This window comes from Arachis duranensis, chromosome 8 (genome assembly GCF_000817695.3).
Source record: "Arachis duranensis cultivar V14167 chromosome 8, aradu.V14167.gnm2.J7QH, whole genome shotgun sequence".
Classification (NCBI taxonomy): Eukaryota; Viridiplantae; Streptophyta; class Magnoliopsida; order Fabales; family Fabaceae; genus Arachis; species Arachis duranensis.
In genome coordinates this window covers 33,299,948-33,325,256 of record NC_029779.3, presented here as the reverse complement: position 1 = coordinate 33,325,256, position 25,309 = coordinate 33,299,948, and the positions used below count along the sequence as shown (strand labels likewise).

The following is a 25,309-nucleotide window of genomic DNA, read 5'->3' as shown; positions in this document are numbered from 1 at the left end:
ATCAATCGATCTCGCTTGCAAAATGATCTTCATTTATATATATGCCCAAAGGGTTCAAATAAATAAATAAATAAATAAAAGGCAAATCAAACCATGTGTAGTGTGTTTAGAAAAACTTTCTAGATAAGAATGCTCGTGGATTTGATTTTCCAGCAATTTCTTTTATACAATTTCGCTATGCCTATATTTTTGTTAGTGGACAATATAATATTTTCTTAATAGCTAATATATATTCTCTTTTAAAAAAGAAAACTTAACCTCGTGTAGAACATCATATATCGAAATGCATACAATAACATGAAAAAAGATAGAAAGGGGTGGGTTCTTGAATTGATGAATTATGTAAGTGAAGTCATTGTCACAAATTACACGTACCACACACAATAGTCACTAGCTAGGTTCCAATTTGTTCCACACAAAGTTTGGAATCGTGACCCTTTAATTTCTTTTTGCTTTTAACATTGCTTTGTTAGTGCGAGGAAGAAGAGGCTATCACATGGAGCATTTCGAATCCGGCCCCAACTTCATGCCAAACCTTGCATTAATTGTGCCAACAAATTATTGTGTTATAACTTATATACCATCATACAATCCTAAAACTACTCCAATAACTTGCACTATAATGAGTTAAGTTATAAACTATATATATAGGGTTATTATAGCCAAATACAAAATTTTACTTGAGTTGGATGGGTTTTTCTAAGAAAGAATATTAAAAATATAATTCTCAAAATGTGCACTAATAAATTTGCTTTCAAGAATATGCGTACATTTGTATCATCGAAAATGTTTGATAATAAAAAATAAGTTAAAAACATACTGTTAGCATAATTTATTTTATTTAGTATTCATTAATTATTATTAAAATTAATGAATGTTATATAAAACAAATTATAATTTGTTTCCTAATATTATCTCAATAGTTAAATAGTAGCTAAACTATACAGCATATTTATTCGAGAAGAAAAGAGTTTGCATCTTGTTTTATCTTTTATGTATTATTACAATTTTAATAATGTATCATAAAAAAAATTAAATTTTAATTGATGAATATGTGCCTAATATATTTTTATAAAATAATAAGTTAATTATTATTTATTAGAGATATATTAAAATTCGATTCTCATTGAATCTCAAAAAAAAATATATATATATATATATAATTCAAATAAAAAAAATAATACAAAAAAATTCATGCAAACTCAAAGAAATTATATTCTTGCATAAGAAAAGGAGTTAAAATTAAACTTTTGAAAAAAAGTGGCAATACAACATTATTTACATCACTTTTAGAATATATAATTATTAAATTAAAATATAAATATTAACTTAAATAAAAAATTGCTATGGACAATTATATTCATAATTTAATAATTAAAAACGGAACATAAAACTTCAAATCATGGACTATTGGTCGTTGACAATTGACATGTCTTATTCGCTGGCTTACATTCCATGTGGCTACTTCTCAATCAAGCAAGCTAAGCGAAGATTGAAGCACCCCAGAAAAGTTTATACATAATTAATTATTTGTATTTTAAATAATTTTCCATTTATTCTTACCAATCAATAATAGCATCGGAATCTATATATATGATATATGAACGCGCATCATGAAATTTATTTAATTGGAAACAGTGTATGTAAAGTTGGCATGTGAAGAGATGTCTACAATCTTATGTACTTCAATAATACGTACAAAACTATATTATATAATAATACAATATAATACTTTCCATGTAGTATGGATAAAATTGATATATCATAATATAATTTTCAATTATTTGACACATACAGGAATTGCGAAATTAGTGGATCACCATGCAGTTCCAATCAGATCCGAAGCCTCGCTTTTGTCTGAACACTACATATAAATTTCACCTAAATTAATCAAATAAAACTATAACATATATTTCAATAATAATAATAATAATAATAATAATAATAATAAAGTGTGCTATAAAGAATGATTATAAATTGTTCATCAATTTGAATTTGATGGGTACTAATAATATGACTTTGGGAGAGTCCAGTTCCGACCTGGTTTGTGCAATTATTGCTATCATCTTTTGTCTTTAGTCAATATTTAATTTAATTCTGGTTTATCTACTTTTAACCCAATTTATAAGTTGTTATCCGAATTTTCAAACACGTCATTATGAAAGGACAAAAAGGATGAATAAGCTAGGAACTTTGCGACACAAACGCTTCGTGTTTGGTCTTCAATGGTGGCATTGCCATATACATTTTATACGCATATTCAAATTGAATCATGGCTGGCTATGATTATTATTATTGTAGTTTTAAAGTTACATGTAAATATTGTGCTTAACTAACTTAGGCAAAACATTTAGGTATACGTTTTCTTTATTTGGTGAACAATATAATTGAGTGAAAACTACAAAAATTTTATTATTTATAAAAAGTAGGTATATTATACATAATATTTTTTTGATGTTTTTTATTAAAAAAATATTTTTTATTTATTAAAAATATAATAATTTATATATCTTTTCTTATTAGTTTAAACTTTTAAAAAAAATAATTTTATAATAAGATATCAGAGTTTGTTCTTATTAATTATTATCCTCCAAACCAAAAAAAAATTAGCATACGTCAAAGAAAAAAAATATATAAAAAGTTAAGTAAATTAAAAAAAACTCTAATTTAAAAAGTGTATTAAAAATATAATTATTCATCTGTCTTTTTTTTATTAATTTGAACTTAAAAAAATATATATTTTTCATAACACTGAAATTGCACTCTTTATTGTGGTATCCTTTCTTTAAATCTTAATATACTTCAGCTTGATAAATTTCACAACCATATATAAAATATTGGAGTAGATTATAAGTAAGAAAAAAATAAATAAGAGAAATTTTTGAGGATCAATAAAATTTATTATTTTTTATTATTATTTTTAATTATTAATTCAATTTATTTAGTTTAGTAATTTAACAATATACTTTAATTTTAAATCTTAAATCTCAAATTTTAAATCATAAATTCTAATTTCTAAAATTTAAATTCTAAATTCTAATCCTAAATTGTAAATCCTAAAAAAAAAACATGAGTTAAAAAAATAATTTTACAATAAAAAAATTGATGTTAACTAATTAAAATTTAATTTCTTATACTTATTCTTTTAATATTTCATAAAACAAGTATATAACCAATTTTCTAGCAATATGGAAATGTTAGATGGACAATTATGATGAAATAGATGGAAAGAAACGTAGCTAAGTCACATAAAGCATAATTATAGCTTGTGATTCTAAGATATATGTTTTAATTATGTTGCTGTGCCAAGTGTCCCAAACTCCCAGTCAATAACTAACACCATTTAACCTAAATCTTTGCATGCCATGCATCTTCTAAGATCGATCCTCAATTTACTATTAACAATAGCCATTTCTCACGACTAATTAAACTTGAGTAAAAAAAAAAGAACTAACTACCACTAATAATATTAACCTAATCACATGTATTAATTGTTTTCTTGTTACATTCCTATACCAATAATGACAACAAACAATGTTCTCCGAATTAGTAGCAATGAAAATCAGAAAGGCACGGGGCATTAAAGTGATTTTCATTGGTCAACACTTCCATACTCATCTCTTTTTGTTGTCACACAAATCCAAATTCTGACATCATAGTGGCACAAGAGTTGCTTCAAGCAAGGAGCATTAGTTTTTGATGCATTCTTCTGAGGCCTGCAACCATTTTTCAAACTACATACAAAGATTCAACCAACACGCATGCAAAATAACTTCTCAGGGGTATGTTGTTTTGATCTTTTTTATGTTTCTCAGAACAATTATGGAATTTTCTCACCATTTATATCCCAAAATGAAATTATATGTTTAATTTTTCACAAGCCAATTTCTATTCTGTCTTTCTTGGCTATTTATGGATCAGAGATTGTTGCCATTATTATTTTTGTGAAAAGAGTATTTATTTATTTTATAGAAGGACGATGGATGATTCCGAAGAATTTTCTGAGCAATGAAAAGATTAGGATTGGATCCAACCCCACATGCAACTGTTTAAAAAGAATCCATATAAAGTTCCCACTGTTTCTGACTCCGGAAATAAATAAACATAAACAAACAACACACGTTTAAAAATGAGACATCTTGTTTTACATAGTGAATTAATACATTTGGGTAGTTTCAATTAGAATTAAGATTCAATACCCTACTTCAATCTCAAAAATTAGTTCAAAGAGTGAGGATTAAAGAATATCTTATATATATTTATAAAGACTTTAATTTTGATGTACTAACATTGTAAAATATTTTATACAGTCGTACAATTATATCGGTTTTTTTGCATGATTATTCACGTCGTCAATATAAAAGATAGTTATTTTTACTATGTGACGTTACATAACTAAATACGCATTTAAAAATTATATATACCTTTTCTCATGTCCATAAATAATCATTTGAAGTATAAATATTTATGAAGATAGTCAATTTATGTGTTAAGCATTTTTTTTAACTCTTAAACTAAATTTTGAAATTGAATTAAGTCATTTATTCAATCTCAATTCTAATAGTTTTAAAATTGTGAATTACAGTTCACATGAGTATGGATTTTAGCTGTTTAAGGATTTAACACATTGTTAACTAATAGATATAAACCCTTGTTGCTGTTCAGCATTGACTTTAAAATATATTTATATTGAGTAAAGTGGCTTTTGTCTATAACACTTAGTCAGAAGTATGTAAATATAATAGAAATTAAACTCCTAAATAATAATATATTGTATGTGTATTTAATTAAATTGTAATTCACATATTTTAAAATATTTTGTTAAAAATTCAAGATCCATGAAAAAAACAAAAAGAAGAAGACATAGTTGTACAATCAAAGAAAAAGAGAGATGAGAAATTTCTATATTATTGATTAAAAAAATATTATAGTCTAATTATTAACTATATTGAAAGATATTTAGCCGATCTATTTTAGAGACTGTATTTGTCTAAATTAAGATCATATATTATAAAATAGGATAGATAAAAAAAACATTCTTTTTAAACTTTAAGACACCAAAATTATAAATATTGAAATAGAACTTTAATTTTTGTATTTTTTAGATTTCAGACTGAATTGATCGTCAAAATTCTTGCTAATACATTTTTATCTAGCTCCGAGATGACGATTGATTGCAATCTTGTATATTCACTATTTTTAACCTTCTCTTTAATATCCAATATTTTATTTTGTGGGAGAAATTAACAAAAAAGAATTTGAATAAAAAATTTAGAAGCCTATTGAGAATTAAAGAATAAAAAAAAGATGTCCTGTTTTTCACATCTGTGTGTGCCTTTCCCTTACACATTATATAATCCCCTGTTTGAGAGACACACTATTAGTATATTCATCACTCTTCCCCCTTCCACAGAAACCCATGTCACAGCAGGGCTTCTTCCTCTTACTACTCTCTCTGTTCATCGCTCTGTTTTGCAACCGCCACAAAGCAAGAGCAGAGGATGCTGGCAATGCAACCATTATTGCAAAGAAGCTTGGTGGAAGGTGTAACTGGTTCCGTGGGAAATGGGTCTACGACGCTTCATATCCTCTCTACAATCCTTCCACGTGTCCCTTCATAGATCCTCAATTCAATTGCCAGAAGTATGGTCGACCTGATAAACAGTACCAGAGATATAGATGGCAACCCTTCTCTTGTTCCTTACCCAGGTTCGTTTCTCATCTTAACCACTTTCTTAGTTAGTTACTTAGACATATATGTTCCATCTTATTGTACTGAGCTCTTTCTTTAAAAAAATAAAATAAAATTTTAATACTAGTTTATGGACCATCTTGAATGATAGATGATGTGTTTTTGTTTTTGCAGGTTTAATGCAATGGATTTTCTAACAAGATACAGAGGGAAGAAGATAATGTTTGTGGGAGATTCATTGAGCTTGAACCAGTTCAATTCACTGGCATGTATGATTCACTCTTGGGTTCCAAACACAAGAACATCTTTCACAAAGAACAGTGCTCTCTCCACAATCACATTCCAGGTCACTCTCTATTTTCTTTTATTTTTATAAGCATTTAATGGGTAGTGCTGGATATCATGATTGTTTTCATGCAAGTGCTGTCGTTTTCTCACTAATTTGCACATCAATGTTGAACTCTTTTCAACACTTGAACTTTGTTTTGCCGTATTTGAACTCCAATTTTTATGATCTTCTTTTAACTTGTTTTTCTTTGCATAAATTTGTATTTATTTTGTTTTATTGTTCAATGGATCTTCTTTTGGTGGTGTCGTGAAACACTGGAGTAAGGGCAATAAAGTTTGCTACGTGATTGGTGGGGGGATTTTCCTTTTGTAGGGGACACTTTTTTCTAATTGTTTAATTCAAGGCACAATTAATGTTCTTGTCTTCATTGTTGTAGTAGTAATCAATATTCTATATAATCTTAGTTGTCTTAATTGTTATAATTAATAATTCTTTCAATGAACTCTTATTCTTTTACCAAATTCGAACGTGCACATAATTTTCTTTAGCTGTACATCAGATCCAAAGAAAGAGTAGCACTAGTAGCACCATAATTTGTTTGTCTTCAACATATAAGAAAGTAATGATTAAAAAAAAGAAGCTTTTAGACGAATTTTAAATTTTTAATATATTATAAATGTAATTTTGATGAAAGTTATAAAACATTATATATATTCGTCCAATTATATTAGTTTTTTTAGATAATTATTCACTCTGTCAATATAAAAAGTAGTAATCACGTAATCAGATATTTGTATATAAAAAATAAATTAAAATTAAACTCATATATTAAATACATTAAAAAAATATTGTTTGATTCTTTTTTAAGTAATTTTTTATGGTGAATGATTTTTACTTTTTACCAGCACTTTTTTTCAACCACAAATTATTTGTACATAGGTGAAGTGTGATTTGTCATATGCTCATGTGATCATGTCCTTGACTCCTTGCGGTGGAAAAGAAAAAAAAAAAAACATTACTGTCAATATATTTTTTTAAAAAATTATTTCTCTGTTTCTTCTTTTTGTTGTTATTTAAATTCTTGCATGTAGGAGTACATAAATTTTGGGGTAAATTGGGCCAATTGTCAAAAGCAAATGTCCCCACTTAGCAATGATAATAGATTTTCCTCCAATTGCTAAGAACATGAATCACCTTAGTATTAGACATCAATGGAGAAATTAAAATCATCATAGTAGTATATGCTATTTCCTTCATTTCTACAATTATAATGATTGATAATTTGATAATAGTATATGCTATTTCCATAGTTCCAGAAAATTATTATTGATTACATGCTTTTATACTATGCTTGAGCATCATATAACCTTCAATCAAGTTATTTACATAAGATAAGATTACTACTATAATTACACATGATTGCACATGGGATCATCAAAAGTTAAAGTCGGTCATTTATTTTATACTTTATGGAGTATATACAGTTGTATAAAGCAATAGGAAGATTTTGAAGTATATCGTAGTATTGGTGTATTAGTTATTTTTAACCGTTGATCTTAATTATATATATTATATGTATTTTTTATAATTAAAATTAACGATTAAAAATAACTGAAACACCGTATAACGGTACACTTGAAATTTTTCCAAAGCAATATATTACTATAAATTGTGAACTTGTAAGCTATAGCTGCATTCAATCCTCTTTAACTTTGTGGATTTAACTTCAGAAGATTAACCAACATTAATTAGTGAGTTAAGTCTTTAATCATTTTCTAAAATGGACCACTTGAAACTGGGGGCTTCATTTAGACGCAGTTCTCTGCTTGTACGTCTTTTTTTTTTATTTTTTAATTTTTTTTAAGACAAATTTGGTAAACTACTAAAGTGTCAAAAATTGGGCCACTTGTTTAAGATAAGGAAAGGGTTTTTTATTTTTACTTTTTCGACGGTATCTTCTTTTTCTTTTTCTTATTTTTATTCTATGCTAGTTTTTCCTTTTTAAGGGCCCTATAGACAAGAAAAGACATCACCACAAGGGAAACTCAATTTAAGGTGTAAACTTGCTTTGATAGGACACTTTGCAAATAAATGAAGACTTTACAAGAAAGATACTAAAAAAAATAAAATATGTTAGAAAAAGAATGAATTTGAAAGTATTTCTTAAAATATTTATGTTCTTAAGAAATCAAAATTTCATCTATTATAAGTGATTAAGAGTTAGTAAATAGTAGTTTGAATAATATATTGTATACATAAAAGATATGGCTTCAAATTTTAAATGTCTTTTATATAATAAAACATAAGTTGTTTCATAGTAGTTAATAGGTCAATCAATTCAGGAAAAAAGGTAAATAAATTTTTAATTTTTTAATTTAAAGATATATAAATTTTTTATTAATTAAAAATATAAAAATATTTTTAATTTTTTAAAGCGTAAAATATTTAAATTTTTTTGTCTAAAATATATAAAGATAAATTGGCTCGGATGATTACATATTTTATACTCACAAATGGTTTATTATTATTTTATTATAGGATTATGGGCTGCAATTGTTTCTGTACCGTACACCATACTTGGTAGACCTTGACCGTGAGAGGGTTGGGAGGGTTTTGAAGCTTGACTCGATAAAGAGCGGTGATGCTTGGAGAGGAATGGACGTCCTTGTTTTCAACACGTGGCACTGGTGGACCCACACTGGCAATGCACAGCCGTACCATTAATCAACCCTTAAACTTTGTTGTTGTTAGTAGTTAGTACTCTATTGGCCACAACAGCTACTAAATTTGTGTTATTTTGATTTCAGGTGGGATTATATTCAAGACCGTGGCAAGTTGTACAAAGACATGAACCGATTTATTGCATATTACAAGGGCCTAACAACTTGGGCCAGATGGGTTAACCTTAATGTCAACCCAGCCCAGACCAAGGTCTTCTTCTTGGGAATTTCCCCTGTCCATTACGAGTAAGTTATTTTATTCATTTATTGGAAAATCATTTTTTTTTATCAACAATATTTAGTAAACTACCAAAAATGGTATTTCAAAATTCATATTACTGAAAAAAATAATTTTAAAAAATACAAATGACAAATAGATTTATAAATATTGTGACAAAAAAAATAAAAAATATAATATTTTTATAAATGATAAATAATTTTTGTGTTTAGCAAATAATTTATAAATATTATCTAAATTTTTATAGAAATTTGAATAATTATTTAGAAGCTGTATAAAAAAATGTTGAGTAAAATTCAATCTCTATATTTTCTTTTTGATTTAAAAAAAACGGTCATTTATTAAGAAAATTAAAAAAATTACATAACATAAAATTACTAAAATTCTAATAATACTTATAAAAAGTTACATCAAAATCTAATTTTTAAATTATTTAAAAAATATTTAATATTTATTATTTTTATCACATTTTTAAATTTTTTGAATTTATTTTTGTCAGAGTATAAACTTTTGTATATCATTTTAATAATTTACATATAAAAAATAGATTTACATTCAAATATTGACAGCGTACATAGCATACAGAATAATAAAAAAAACCCTCATAAATATGATATTTATTTTATTTTTATATCTCTGCATTCTAAATATGCATGAGAGTAAAAAGAATGATGTGATATAGTGTGTTATTTGTAACTAAGAACACAAGATATATACAGGGGGAGAGATTGGAACCAGCCTGCAAAATCATGCATGAGCCAAACAGAACCATTCTTTGGGTTAAAGTACCCAGCAGGAACACCAATGGCTTGGGTTGTGGTCAACAAAGTTCTAAGTAGGATCAAGAAGCCAGTGTTCTTTCTTGATGTAACTACTCTCTCACAGTACAGAAAAGATGCACACCCTGAGGGTTACAGTGGTGTTATGGCCACTGATTGCAGCCATTGGTGCCTCCCAGGGCTTCCTGATACTTGGAATGTGCTTCTTCATGCTGCTCTTTTTGCTTGACCACAATTTCATTCTTTCAATCACTCATCACAAATATAGTCACTTTACAAGTTTGTTTTGTTAGTGTTAGGGGCCAAAAGGATAACCAAATTGGTTTCTAGTTTCTACTTTAGGAGATAATTTAGTTTTATTTTGCATTATTGTGGTTCTTGTAATTTGAAAAATAATAAGAGGGTTGGTTGGTTGGTTTGATATTATATGCTTCAAATTGTAAATGTTTGGGATTATTATTTTGGCAAGAATCTTGCCTTGATTTGTGCTAAGTATATATACCTCCCTTTTATTGTGTTATTGAAAAGCATTTGCCAATAACTATGAGGTAGAAAGACTTTAATAGTGAGAATTATGCTATGTAATTATGTATGTGTAGATCTTGCAAATTATGCTGAGAAGTAGAAAGACTTCGATAATTCTAATGCCTATACACACATAATATGATAACTTAATTGAATAATTAAGTCTAAGAAAACAGAAACAGTAAACCCAATAGAATTTCTATATGTGATAGAATTAAACAGATCACACCATTTCCCAAAGAGAGAATTAAAAAAGCCCAAAATGTTTTCAGTGAGTCAAGATTCAAGAGGGCTACAATTGATGACCAAAAAAAAAAGAGGGCTGCAATTGGATTAAACCGAGTATTTTCTTTATTCCATTTCTGGAACCCAAAGAACTAAACAAGTTTAAATATGACCAGAACCAGAAAGAGTTGGTTGAAAACAGAAATGCAAACATATTTTTTTTGGGTTTCTCTCAAGATCAAGCCCGATCAAAGATTAATTCGTTCATATTCGAATTTCATTTAAAGTTTTGTATTTATTACTGCATGAAATTTAAAATTTTTAACTCTCAATATTTATTTAAACAAATTAATAAACTAAATACTAAACCAATTCAATCTAATTATTGCAGAAACTAATTTAATTATCAGTTTAACTATATCTAACTACAATTAGTTAGTATATTTAAATCTATACCTCAGCACTGATTAGACCCATATTCCCATAATAAGAATTAGAAGTTTCTTGCAGTCGAAGCAAGCAGAGTGATATGCCGACTACTGCAAGAGGTCCAACACTTGTTCTGAGCTAATCAATTTATCAGGAAATATAAATCCTGAGACCACGTGTCAGTCACAGAACGAGAGTCACAGAAATAGAAGCTTGGAAGGTGCCACGTGTGAGAAAGCAGAGAAGAGGAGAAGCCCAAAGATATACATGATCCTAATCTTTGAATCCTGTTTGAATTGTTGCTGAGTCATGAGGTTAAATATTGCTAGGACCCTCACACGTTGCCACAACCAATTACATGCGCTTCCACTTGTCCATCCCCCATGCAAACATATCCACTTTTCAACCGCCACTCCCTCCTTTTTAATCTCACTCTCCCCAAACATCACCTTCCAAGTTTGCAAACACAAACACAATAAAGTGCTTTTGTTGTTTTGACGAGAACAGAAAGCATGGCGTCTGACCAGTTGCAAAGGAGAGAGAACGCGAGTGTTGAGAGAGAGGTGCACATTGAGAAGGACAGGGTGACGAAGATGACAACGCATTTTGAGCATCTTGCTGAGGAAGTTAAGGAATCTGATGATAGCAGCAAGGACACTCCTCAAGGTACACAGTTTGAGTCCCTTGCTGACAAAGTGAAAGGTGGCGGTGAACATGGAGGTAGAAAAAGCGAGAATGTAGCGGCGAGTGATGCTCAAGCTCAACATCATAATGTGGGGAAGTTCGAGAGCGGAGAAGAATTTGAAGGAAGAACAAGAGAGGTCACTGGCAGTGTGCCAGAGAGGAGTGGTGAAAACAAGGAGAGTGTGGGACAAGTTACTGCTGAGGAAGCAAGAGGGGGAGACAGAGGAAGAGAGGAGGGTGTTAGTGAAGGACAGAGGTTGCAAGAGGCTATAGGTGGTGGTGCTGAAACAGAAGCTGCCAAAGCAAAGAGGAACCAAGAGCAAGAGATTTTTCAGGGAGGAAGAGTTGGCGGTGGTGCTGCTGAAACCGAAGGTGCAAAAGCAGAGAGGAATCAAGAACCAGAAGAAGCTCAAACGAAGAATGAAAGTGAGACACTTAGAAGCAAAGAACAAACTGCACCGCAACAAGGCTATGTTGATGCAACCAAAGAAACACTCTCAGGTGGAGCAAAAGCTGCAGCAGAATACACTGCGCCGGTTGCGGAGAAAGCCAAAGACTACACCCTGCAAGCTGCTGAGAAGGCCAAGGATGTCACGGTGGAGAGCGGCAAGACTGCCGCAGAGTACGCTGGCAAGACTGCAGTGGACTTGAAGGACAAGGCGGCCGTGGCAGCGTGGAAGGCGGCGAATTTCGGCACGGAGGTGACCGTGGAGGGGACTAAGACTGCAGTACATGTGGTGGAGGGGGCTGCCGGGTATGCTGGTCAGAAGGCGGCTGAGCTGGCAGTGAAGTCGGTGGGTGCTGTGAAAGGATTGGCTGCTTCTGCTGGTGAGACTGCTAAGGAGTACACTGCGAGGAAGAAGGACGAAGCTCAGAGGGACTTGGACCTCAAGAAAGCCTCTCAATTTCAGGTTTGGTATCTTCTTAAACCAAATTACCATCTTCAAAAATAAGCCATTTTATATTCAGAGTAGTGTATTGAAATTTCAGAGACTATTTTGTACTTTTGATCAATCTAGAAGTATCAGTTTGGGATTTAACTCGAAATTTGAGTAAAGTCCTTGCCATTATGAAGCTTGTTGAACAACTTAGCATTATAACTTTACATTGAAATGAGAATTGACACAAAGTGGCATTTAGGAAGGGAGGACAACACAAGGGGTCGGCGAAACTGTGAGTCTAGAGGGAACAGGAAGCAGCGTGTTATCGTCCATTGGAGAAACTGTGGGAAATGTTGGTCAGCAGATAAAGAAACCATTTCAAAACATCACTGGAAGTGGACAAACTGAAGAGAGCAACAGAATTCAACAAGGGCAGCAACAGATTCAGCACGAGGGTGGTGAAGCAATGACAAGAGTTGGTGATGTGGCACAAAGGGTGAAGAAGCCATTGGACACCATCACTGGTAACATCACTGAGGGAGGTGGTGAGGTTTTGGGAGCTGTTGGTGAAACTGTGGGCGAGATTGGTGAATCAATGATCAAACCTGCTGAGACAGCTCAAGAACAGCATCAAGGTAAAGAGGGACAACAAGGTGGTGGTGTGCTTGGTGCCGTTGGTGAAACCATTTCCGAGATTGCACACACAACTAAGCTCATGGTTGGTGGTGAGGAAGAAAGTGAGACGATGCACAAGAATGTTGAAGGGAGGAGGAAGAACCCTTGATTTGTGTGATCACTGAAAACTGATCCTGTTTTCTTGCTTTTGGTACATGTTTTGTTGATGTCTCTGTTCCATGTGTTCAGATGTGGACTCGAGTGTTTTTGGGGTTCTGTTTTGTTCTGTGGAGTTTGTGGAAAATAAGAATCTCATTGTGTGATTGAGGTTGTGAAGATACAAGTGTCAAAATGTCTCTTTCTTGTAAGACAGTCAACTTTGTACCTCTGTTACCTACTGTTATAATATGCAAAGTATAAATAAATGTAACTAGTCTTATTATAGTACTCGGTACTAGCCTTCTATTGTTGATTTTTTGTTTCGAACTAGTCTCGTGAGTATTTTCAAGAACACAAGAAAGAAAAAATTTGTGCCCGATCACTTTGACATGCAACTAATATTCTGAACAAACTAGTTTTCCAATTTATGTTGATGAAAAGTGCGAATTGAGAAACATAGTCTTGCTGTATTTTACAAGTTTTATGTTCAATGAACAAAAACTATTTTCACTCTAATGCTATCTGCTTGATCCAAAAAAAACAAGAGTAAAAGAAATGAATACCATTCCCCTTGAGAAGTTAGTGTTTCAAGAGTCCCAAATTGGACCAAAAGCAGGAATCTTGGCCTTCTTGCATGCTCTAACAACATCTTTGCTACCTTGAGGGTTGCTAGTAACAATAACTACTTCACAATTCCACGTAGTAGCACCTTCCACACTCATCTCACCCACATTAGGCCTACCACAAACTCCAGTGTCATGAACAATCACTTTCTCCTTTGGATAATTTCTTACCAACTCAACTATCTCCTTTCCAAAGTTTGTTTCAATATCCTTAGCCACCCAAATCAGGTACACATCAACATGATGTTGCCTTTTCTGCAATAGGAATGACAAGAAAACACAGATTCCTGATCCTGTTGCCACCAACAACACCCTTTTGTACAGTTTCACTAGGTAAGTTAGCCCTGCAAAGTGCAATTTCCTTACCCAAAGATGGTTTGGTTTTGTTGAAACTAATGATCGTGTGAAGTCACCAACCGCACCAGCTAGCATCATGTGTTCTTTCTTTCCATCAGATATGATCCCAAATGCATGCCATTCAGATAAAGGTGATGGACTAATTCTACCAAACAACCCTGCTTCAACACCACCTTCAAATTTTATGATTGTGGCATGGCTTGATGCCGTAGAAACACGAACCGCTACCTTTCTAACGGTTAACCAAGGAAGGACTATAAGGATTGTGATGGCTAGAGTGAACCATGATTCTTGGTTCTTGATCATCTTAGAGATGGTGAAGTGATAGGATTGTGAATTAGGATCATAGCTTATAGACAGAAGAATGAACAGCCAGAGAAGGATGAGAGCTGTCCAGCCGGCGAACCGGTGCGTGCGCTCGAAGACATTGTGGTGGAGGTGGCGGACAAGAGGGAAGGCGGCAAGGGAAGAGAGAAAAAGGAGTAAGAGGATGACAAATGCAACAACAATGATCTCAGTGGAAGTTTTGTTTTTGTTTTTCATAGTAAGGACTAAAGAAAAGAGAAGCCATGATATGGAAGAAACACCACAACTACTGTGGATTCCTCCAAGGCTTTGAAGGAATGAAGTTGTGGAAGTTTTGATCCTGAGAGGAACAAAAGGCTTCCCAATAGTCTTCACAACCAAATAGAAAAGAATTCTGAGTGTTGCTTCACTTCTGCAGAGTGTAAGAGCTAGAATGTTAGCAATGGAGAAAAGTGAAGCCTTTTCCTTTGCATATGGAAAATGCCCTGAAGCTGCAAGAGATAATGCAACCATATTCAAGGCCAAACAAACAAGGAATATCCATTTATACACTGTGAAACCTTGATCTAGAAGAATAATTGAAAGCCTTGAACTATTAGCTTTCTTCTGTTGTTGTTTCTCTGCATCTTGAGTACCTTCTGCTATGAACTCTACCTCAACATCATCATCATCATCATCATGGTCATCTTTGTCAGCATCAATGTCAATGTCACAGAAGTGACTGCTGGAACGGCTTCGACCTGGACTAACGGCATACATCCGAGGAAGAAGCTTGAAAGAACTGGTTCTTGTCCATGGAAGCCAACGCCATGATCCATGTGTTGTTGGTTCTGGCTTTGGAATTGGTGTTGGTGGTGGCTCTATTGCAAAAGGGTTGCTTCTATTAGCATTGATCTCAAATGGCACCCCTCTACAGCTTGAGAACCTGGCTATCTTCATCTCTGTGCCACCCATGGTGTGAACTGATAAATCTTTTTGCTTGAATATGAGACAGTTATAGTTAAATTGATCTCACAACACAGCCTTTCTTTTATAGCTGCAATCTCATAGAACAGTTAGATAGAGTAGTTGAGCTCCATAAAGTAGTTTTACATATGCATTTATTTACTTAACTTTATATCAGCAAAAATAACTACTTTGTATATTTACTACTTGAATAGTCTTCAACATAATAGGATATAACTGAATGAGTGTGTAAAACATTTTCAGTGTATCAAAATTATGTTTTTAGTTCCAAATTCTTTAGTGGCATTTGGTTATTGAGATAGGATATAAATACAGAGACAGAAGGAGAATTTGCACTTTTTAGTCTCAATATCAAACATCAATTATTTATGCTATAATAAGTAGAAGTTTACAAAGCAAAACCATTTAATTAGGAGGGAATGTCAAATTGTCAACTATTCACACTGCAATAAAGAGTGTCACATTCTACATAGTTAGGCCTCTTTAATAAGAAAATTCCATTTTAGTCCGTTGTCATCAGAACAAGCATTTAAGAAGTTAACCATTTAAGGAGGCCTCTAATATGTAAGATTCCAAAATGTGGTTACTCTAAAATATTTATGTTTGACTTTGTTAGTTATATTGAATAGTGATTTTAAGTTGGTTTGAAATGTAAACCAACTTTGTTGGTGTGAGGTAGGGAGAAAGAGATGGTAATCCATGTTTTGATGATGTGGAGGGGGATGTTGTACTTATTTGGGATAAACCGTACCTTTATGCTTGCTGAAATGTCTTTCATTCACTCTTTTACATTTTTCGTGAATGAATTATCCGAGTTAATGCATTTTATCATCACAGAAGCTACTTTCTCTGATTCTGTTCTCTTCTTTTCTCTGGTTTCTCTTATTTTAATTACATCAATTTAGTATCTTAGTTTCAGCACAACTTTGTGGAACATGGATGATATAGTGTGGGTAAAGTAAATGAAATTACTAAATTATTGAGAAAAGTTTCGAACCAAAATATTTCAACTATAACTAATCGTTGGGTTGGCCCAATCGTGTGATGGAGGAAGCCTCTGTCCAGGTTTAAGTTTGGGAGTCTCCGTCCGACTTGTGTGTGTGAAAGAATGGGGGATGGTACCTGCAAAGACACTCCGATGCCTAAATCAGCAAGGGTCTAAGCAAGTTTTAAGAGTATTGGAACTTAGAGATACCTGAGGGTGTCAGTGTATTTATAGTAGTGAACCAATAACCACCGTTGAAGTAGTTCTACCTTTTTAGGAGGATAACCGTCCATTTATCTTAGGGAAGTTGAGATATGGCTTTTGGAAGTGTGTTGAGAGATTTTAGAGGCAGTTACTTATTTGAATAAGTATTATCTGCCTGCTATCATTCGATCCCGACTTCTTTAGAGCAAGTCGTCAATATATCCGACTTCTTGAGAGAATGTCGGTGTTGAGTGAGGGTCAATCTTTGGATTGGGCCTTTTATTTAAACCTGGGCCTTAGTGTTGGATCAGAGTATGAATAGTGCCCCTACTCGAGTATAATCTCTTTTCCTTAAGAGTTGGATTCGAGCATTTTAACTTGGGTTTGTAGCCGACGTGAAATGGAAACCGACGTGATTTTTAGAGCCGACATGTTTTAAAATTTTCAACAGTCGCGTCTAATCAAACGTCGCGTCCATTACGGTTTTTCGCATTTACACGTGGGGGTGGCAGTTTCATTGGTAAATGTGCGTTTCTTTAATGATTGCATCGTTTTACCACTATGTCCCTAGCGCGTTTATAAATGCTTTTCCCTTTCTTTCTTTGTTTACTTTCTTAAAAACTTTTTCGCCTACACACTGTTCTGAAAGAAAGCTTCTTCCTTCTTGGAGTGCCTTGATGTCGTTGTTTCTGCTTTCTTCCGCGCTTATTAACAAAGGTTAGCCTTTTCTTTCTCCTTTTTATCTAAATACTTTATCTTTGCGTATTTAGAGGAGTTTTTTGCGTATCCGTAGTGAGTTTACTGATAGGTCTAGTGATTCTGCTTTGGACTTTTTAGAGACCCTATTTTTTATCTTTTTCCATTTTTCTTTGTAGGTCTCACTGTGTCTTTTTACCTACTTTTTACTGCCAATATGTCTTCTCTCGAGTTTCTTTCACAATAGGTGGATGTTACAATCCTCGGAGAAAAACCTTTAGTGGATTCCAACTATCTCTCCGAACTTTGCATTCATCATAGTATTTACTTTTTAGAGGAGGATAAACCTAAGTATGAGTTGGTCGCCCCAGGTCCTGAAGACCGGGTTTGCTTTAGGAAAGTCACTGATGCTGACTCCCCTTTCTTTTTCATGTATGAGAGTCTTTTAACCCGCCTGGGAGTTTCTCTTCCTTTCTCTGACTTTGAAATAGAAGTTCTGAACCATTGCCGAATTGCTCCAACTCTGCTTCACCCCAATTCTTGGGATTTTATAAAAATCTACCAATTTGTCAATCGAGAACTGGATTTTCCGACCTCTTTGAGAATTTTCTTTTATCTTTTCCACATGACAAAGCCCTTTAGTGGGCAAAATAACAAACAACAGTGGATCTCTTTCCGGGCCATCCAAGGTCGGAAAGTTTTCAACCTTTTTGATAAATCTTTTCATGATTTTAAAAACTTTTTCTTCAAAGTTTAGGCCGTTGAAGGTCACACCCCTTTTTCTTGAATCAAAATTCTTTTCTCCGTTTTTTCCTTTACTGATTAGAGGCCTCTCCTATAGAGAAATATGGCTTGAATGACTTAGATGAAGTGGAGGAGGCTGTTGTGGAGTTCTTCCGAGAAGTTTAGGAAAGAGCTCCTTATCTTGATACAAAAAAGTTTCTTTAGTGGTCTTCAAATTTTGTAAAGGTTCAATTAGATAGCTTTATTGTCACTTTTTTTTTTTTGAGATTTGGTTAATATTAAATTTGGAATTGATTTTTGGTGTAATTAATGAGAGAAGATAATTATAAAAAGAAATTAATTGTGTCAATTAAATTAAGAGAGTGATTTATACTCTCTTGTCGATACAAATATTATTGATCATATATTTTTATTTATTATGTATAATATTTTGGTTACCTAACATTATTCATTACTAAATTATTTATACTTAAAATTTTAACAAATATAACTGAATCATCTTAAATTGGGTAAGTATTTGATTTGGTTTAACTACAATTTTCTTTTATCTGATGCTCCTGTTTAACAAAGAGAGGGATTTCTTGCCAAAAACATCTTGGTTGGAAATTGTGTTAAATAGTTTATAATAACTTAAAGGGTATGAATTTGTGGAAGACACATTGAAGAATTTGCCGGAGTTTAATAAACTTTAGGACAGAAATACAGATTTGGATTAATAAATTCAAGTTTGTAATCTCCAACACAGATAATGTTGTTAATTGATACAACTATCTGCACATGTAATGTAATGTAACCAAGTTTGAACAAGAAATTCAATCATTGTGCATGGTATTTAGACACCACACACACTCACATTTATACCCTTTTTATATGTAATTAATTTCTTGCCATGTGATATGCAATGTTGTTGAATTCTATATCACATAAACATTGTGGTTCTGCACTGTTCATAAGGTGAGAATGACCTGAAAAAGTAAAGTTTGGTTCCATTCTTCATATAGGCCACAGTCTCAGTCATGATTCATGATCATGGAACAACATAACAAAAGAGTCCAGCTTTTTTTTATTATTAACAATAAGACTTAAAACTCAAAAGAAAAACAAACTAAAACACAAAGTTTTTGAAAATGAGATACCCACAGAATGAGCAGCAAGAAAAGAGATATAAAAAGGTAAATTAAAAACACATGACAACCAAAAGATAAATTAAAGAGTCCAGCTTTTCCATGTATGTCATTTTTTTCCACACACCAAATATTTCTAAGCTTATTTTGTAAAGGATGGTGCATAAATTTTGATCCTTTGAAATAAACTGGTTATGTCAAATTCACTTAAAAGGAATGATTATTTGGTGACTTAGAAAGGTAGAATACTTAAATCTAAATGCATCAACATAGTCTAATGACGTGAACTTAATAAAATTATTGATGTAAACTTGTATTGAAATTACCGACTAGTTATAATTCAAATAGCATAATTTTCTCGAATTAATAACTATGCATCTCTTTTGTGTTTAGTAAATTTTTAATAATAAAATTTAAACTTAAGAACTTATGCATACCACCTGAATTCTTGTAAGTAAAGCCACTTCTAAGGGGTTGAAAAATAAGAAATTCTTATGAGTGGCTCAATATAAAAAAACGGTAGTTGTTACAATACTGGAGTTTTAAAATTTTATTAAAAAATTATTTTAATCCTATATTAATTTGGTTAAACATATATGTATTGGTAGGATCATTAAACAATTAATATATATTAAAAAAATGAATTCTTTTTGAAAAATTACAAACATATTAATTATAATTTATACTCTATATTTTTAATAAATGACAATTATGATTACTATTAAAAATTTAATATGTTCTATTATTAGATAAAATATAAGTTAACCAATTAATACATACTAAGAAAATTAATTTATTTTCATATTTTATCTTCTCTGCAGCACATACAAATTAAGCTCTATATATATGGTGCATTTACTTTTAATAATTTATGCATCAACATTAGAGGTAAAAATAGGTTAGGTCAGGCTAACTTTGCTCTTAACAGGTCTGACCTGTTATGTAGTTAATTGATTTGAGTCTGACCTGCAACCTGTTATAAACTTTTTTTAAAGTACTAAGTCTGGCCTGTTATTTAGTCTTGTCTGACTTAAAACTTGTTAAAAGACCTGATAATTTTTTTATATAAAATTAAAAATATTATTTTAAAAAAAATTAATAAACATATTTATATGTAATATGTCATATTTAATATTTATAAAAAAATTTAAATTTTAAAATATTTAAAATATACAAAACTATTTATCTCATAATTTTATTAATAATAAAAAAAATTATTTATATATATAATTATGTATTAATAGACCCAAACAGGCCTGACATGCCAATAAGACTAATTAGTGAACCTAGACCTGACCTATTAACATAATAAGACTTTTATAAGAATCTGAGTTTATGCCTATTTTATAATAGGTCAAGTTAGGTCAGGCCAAACACAAGTCAAGCTACAGACTTTTGGCAAATTATCTGACCTTTTGTCACTCCTAATCAACATAAAATTTATATTTGTATAATTGTACACATATAATTTATGGATCACGCTTTATTTTGATTTTCCTAACTTTACTTTATAATTTAATTTTAATATATGAATATCTAAAATGTAAAATAGAAAGTTATCCAACAAAATGTCTATAATAACGTTAGTGATAATAACTAAAATTATATTTTGATTAACTTGATAAATTATAATAAATAAATTTAATTACATAAATAATTATATTTTTTGTTGATATATTATTGCTAACATTTTTATTTTGTCTATTCATTATATTAATTTTGATTTAAGGTGCTCTTTACTAATTTAGCATATTATGAGATATCAAATAGTTAGTAGGAATTAACAATTTTGATTTTTTTTTTCAATTAACAAAGAATTTGAGATGAAGTTTGTTAATTTGACATTAATCCAAAGAACTATTAAGTTTAGGGTTTAATTCAGTAAAATTATCTAGATATTAAATTTTATTACTAATTATGATATTATTTGTTTGACTAGTTACGTTGTTCATCTATATAAATCAGTCATTAACTTTGACAAAAGATATTTTGGTCCTTAAAAAATATAAATAGTATTTAAGTATTTGATATGAATTTGTATCAATAAATAGAGAATTAAGTAGAAATTCAAAAAAATAGAATAAAAATTTCTAGAATTAGGATCAAATTATTAAAGAAAAAAACAGAATTTTTAATTACCTCATAAATACTACACATTATTACATCATACTCATCATAAATTTAAGTGTTGTAAGTTAACTTGAATCTGATTCCAAATCAAGTCCCATAAATCACTATGGGATTATATATTTAGAATTTAGAAATTAGTTACATTAAATAACATACTTTTTAATTGAGATATATCACAAACAAAATTATCATATTCTTGTAGTTATAGAATAATATTTTAAATTAATATCTCAAGAATTTTACCCAAGTTTTTATGTAGATTGCTCAATCAACCTCTACATTTATCATTAGCGACAACAGTATTCACAAATCATATTGGTTCAGATTTCAAAAAAAAAAAAAATCATACCAATTAAATTTAATTGGTTTATATTTAAACTTTTTTTTAAGTGGACTTAAATCAATCCAAATCCATTAAACTCAGATTAGATTGGTTTTTGGTAATTGGGTAGTATCCGACTAAAACTGAAATTAAAAAAATTTAAAAAATGTCTAAATACCATAAATATGTAATATAATAATGAAAGAAAGTAATAATTCAAATTTAAATAACTATTATTATTTGAAATACCCTAAGATTGGGAGATAAAATTGTGTATATATTATTTAAAAATATTTTATTTAATTATTCTAATTAATATTAAACTAATTGGATAATTGGGTTGGTTCAAATTCTATTATCCCAGAACTAATATCCGAACCAATTAAGGTGAAGTTTAGGGTGGTCTGACTCGATTATCTTTTGGGTCAAAAATCAGTATAATCGGATTGGATTAATTTTGGACGAGTAATTGGGTTATCCATACCTGTAAATACTCTTAATTAGTGAATTAGAAAAAAATTCTACAACAAAAAAAAATGAATGATGGTTGAAATAAGATTAGGGTTAGAAAAAAAATATTTATATATTCGGGTACAAAATTTAATATAATTAAATCAGATCGATTGGATTTAACTTTATTGAGTTTGGCACAGAAAAGATCTAATTACAAGATAGATTTAAAATAGTGTAAGAATTTAATTGAAAACTTTTATACTTAATTATAAATTTAGTGAAATTATAAAAACTGACAAAATAATTTAACCTTACAATGAATACTAAATAATGTATTTGGATCTATTAAAGCCAAATACAAATTTCTTCTTTTAAATTAATAAAATAGCTTTGATTGAATAACTAATATTTTTGTCATTTTAAAATTATCTAAAAGTGTATTGTCATCTTTTAAAAATCAAATTTTAATTTTAACATTATAATTTAATTAAACAATAATAATCTTAAAAATATATTTTGGTCATTTCAAAATTAATCTTAAATAGTATATTTTAATTTTTTAATATTTAGGACAAATTTTTAATTTTTAAAACATTTAAAGACGATAAATACTAAATAGATATTGTAAACTTTTAAGTTTTAACGTTACTCTTTAAAAAGAGTACTTTTTATCTTTTTAAATTTAATATAAATTTTTAATCTTTAAAAATAATTCAATAACTCTAATTTTAAAAGAGTATTTTTGTCTTTTTAAATTTTATTACAAATTTATTTTACTCTTTTTGAAATTAAATTAAATTTTCAGTTACTTTTAAAAAATATTTTAATTTTTTAATATTAATTCTAAAAGAATATTTTTATTTTTTTATTTTTTAGTTTTTTCCGTTTTTCTCACAAAAACAAGGTAACAATGGCCAGTAATCAACAGCGTGTACATAGTTGTGTGTTTACCCCAATTGTCGTATGAGAAATGACGATAACATGGTGATATTTGAGTGTGAGAATTCGATACTGTTACGGACTCAGCGTGTAAATACGTTGTCGGAGTTGAAGAGTTTAATATTGAGCAATTTTGGTGGTACAGACGTCTCCCAACCTTATCTCGTTTACAGTGTAAATGAGATACATGCAAAATTATTCCATTTACAGTATAAACAAAATAAGAGAAGATTATTTATTTTGATAATAATCTTTTAATTTATCTATTTCAGTAATTATTATAATTATTTTATTTATTAAAATAAAAAATCCTAATCTAATATCAATTCAAAATAAAGTAATGTAATCTGATTTGACAATGGTTCAGAATTTTTTTGCCGCACAAAAACATTTGTTTTTAGTATACTAGCCCAACACAAAAATAAATGAAAATAATAATGATAAAAACAAATAAAATACAACTTTTTTACTATTCTGTTTGTGGAGTTTCGATGCTCCAAGAGTTATAAGGAGTATTTAATCGGTCCCAAAAAAAATACCAAAAGTACTCATGAAATTTACGAACACCGACAAAAGTATCCATAAACTAAAGAAATTAACGTTGTATCAATGAAAGATGGGTTTCATACGACAAAAGTATCCAAACCCTAATTTTTTATTGATTTTTTTTATAAAATTCTCAAACTACTCTCATCTTCGACCTCAACTCCCACCGCTACAAATCCCTTATTTTCTTCTCATAGCTCCATTGGCCTTTCCCTGACCTTTTTCATCGCACTCAAATCACTCCTTTTCCACTGCACTCAAATTCTGTTAATTCATTATAAATCAACTTGCATCACTAGAATTTTCGTGAAGAGTTTTTGAAGTCAAAATGGTCAAAGAAGAAGCAAAGTTTTAGTTGAATACAATAATCATCAATTTGCTAGATATTGCTAGAAACTAACATATTGGAAGTTTGAAGATTTTTGAAGAACATTGAAGAGAATGGTACAATTACAACATTCTACAACATTGAAGAAATTCAAAATCAAATTGAATTGAAATTGAAGACCAAGCAACCTAAATAGAAGATTATAGAAACTACATAAATATAAGTTGAAGGAAGATTCATGAAGACAACTCATAGCATGGTAGTCATTACAAAATTGATTTGTGATTCATAAATTATTATTTTAGTAGGAAGCATTGCCTATATAAAGGCACATATGCCTTGTGTATTGTATGTGTGTTCCATAAATGAAATTGAATATGTTTTGAAATATTAGAAATTCTCTCCTTAGTATTATGAGCGTTAATGAGTTTGAGAGATGAAAAATATGATAGCGTCATTTATATGAATGAGTGATCCTAGGGCCAATATAAGTGGGTATTATACTTACAGTTGGTATCAGAGCTGGTTAATCCAGCGTCTGGTGTTTGAGACTTTGTGAGGTGTGAGAGAGTTCTCACATAGTTGTTTATTCATAGAGTTGGTATGGCAAACACTTTTAACATTGTGTGGTCCGGTCCCAAGTTAGATGGGAAACTTGATTACAGTTATTGGAAGACTTTGATGTCTACCCATTTGAAGGCCCAGAACTTATGGAACTTCATTGAACCGGGTTTGCAAGAAGGAGCAGATGCTGCCCAACAAAGGAGAGATCAATTGGCGCTATCTCAAATTCATTAAGGAGTAGATTATACGGTGTTTGGCAAAATAGTAAATGCCAAAAGTGCAAAAGAAGCATGGAACACGTTGAAGCTGTCATACAAAGGCGTAGATAAAGCTCAGAAAGCAAAGCTACAGTCTTTGAGAAGAGAATATGAAAGGTATGAGATGTCTAGCTCAGAAACTGTTGAGCAATATTTTACTCGTGTTATAGACCTTGTCAATAAGATGAGAGTCTATGGAGAAGATATGCCCGATAGCAAATTAGTGGAGAAAATTCTTCGCACCATGCCGATGAAGTATGACCATGTGGTGACTACGATACTGGAGTCCCATGATATGGATACCATGACGATTGCAGAGTTGCAAGGAACCATGGAAAGCCACATCAGTAGAATACTGGAGAAATCGGAAAAATCAACCGAGGAAGCCTTGAAAAGCCGAGTGAATTTTAACAACGTTGCAGAATCAAGCCGTACACAAGAAGGACGAGGTCGTGGTTTTAATTTTCAAAGTAGAGGCAGAGGAAGTTTCAGAGGTAGAGGTCGTGGCAATTACAACCAAGGAAGTTAC

The 25,309-nt window shown here is 30.7% G+C and overlaps 3 protein-coding genes across 3 annotated transcripts; 2 read left to right on the top strand and 1 right to left on the bottom strand.

The window, feature by feature from the left end:
- Positions 1–5,377: 5,377 nt before the first annotated feature.
- LOC107462417 (protein trichome birefringence-like 39) lies at positions 5,378–10,144 on the top strand. The gene is made up of 5 exons (XM_016080995.3): positions 5,378–5,709; positions 5,867–6,038; positions 8,520–8,695; positions 8,789–8,947; positions 9,659–10,144. Exons 1-5 carry the CDS (start codon positions 5,420–5,422, stop codon positions 9,945–9,947), a joined length of 1,086 nt encoding a protein of 361 aa, XP_015936481.1. The 5' UTR covers positions 5,378–5,419; the 3' UTR covers positions 9,948–10,144.
- A 1,196-nt stretch (positions 10,145–11,340) lies between these two features.
- On the top strand, positions 11,341–13,524 carry LOC107462416 (seed biotin-containing protein SBP65). Its single transcript, XM_016080994.3, has 2 exons — positions 11,341–12,492; positions 12,722–13,524. The coding sequence occupies exons 1-2, from the start codon at positions 11,410–11,412 to the stop codon at positions 13,244–13,246; spliced, it is 1,608 nt and encodes a 535-aa protein (XP_015936480.1). The 5' UTR covers positions 11,341–11,409; the 3' UTR covers positions 13,247–13,524.
- Positions 13,525–13,634: 110 nt separating this feature from the next.
- LOC107462415 (adenylate-forming reductase 06235-like) lies at positions 13,635–15,504 on the bottom strand. Its single transcript, XM_016080993.3, has one exon. It carries the CDS (start codon positions 15,474–15,476, stop codon positions 13,824–13,826), a length of 1,653 nt encoding a protein of 550 aa, XP_015936479.1. The 5' UTR covers positions 15,477–15,504; the 3' UTR covers positions 13,635–13,823.
- Between the last annotated feature and the right edge of the window lie 9,805 nt (positions 15,505–25,309).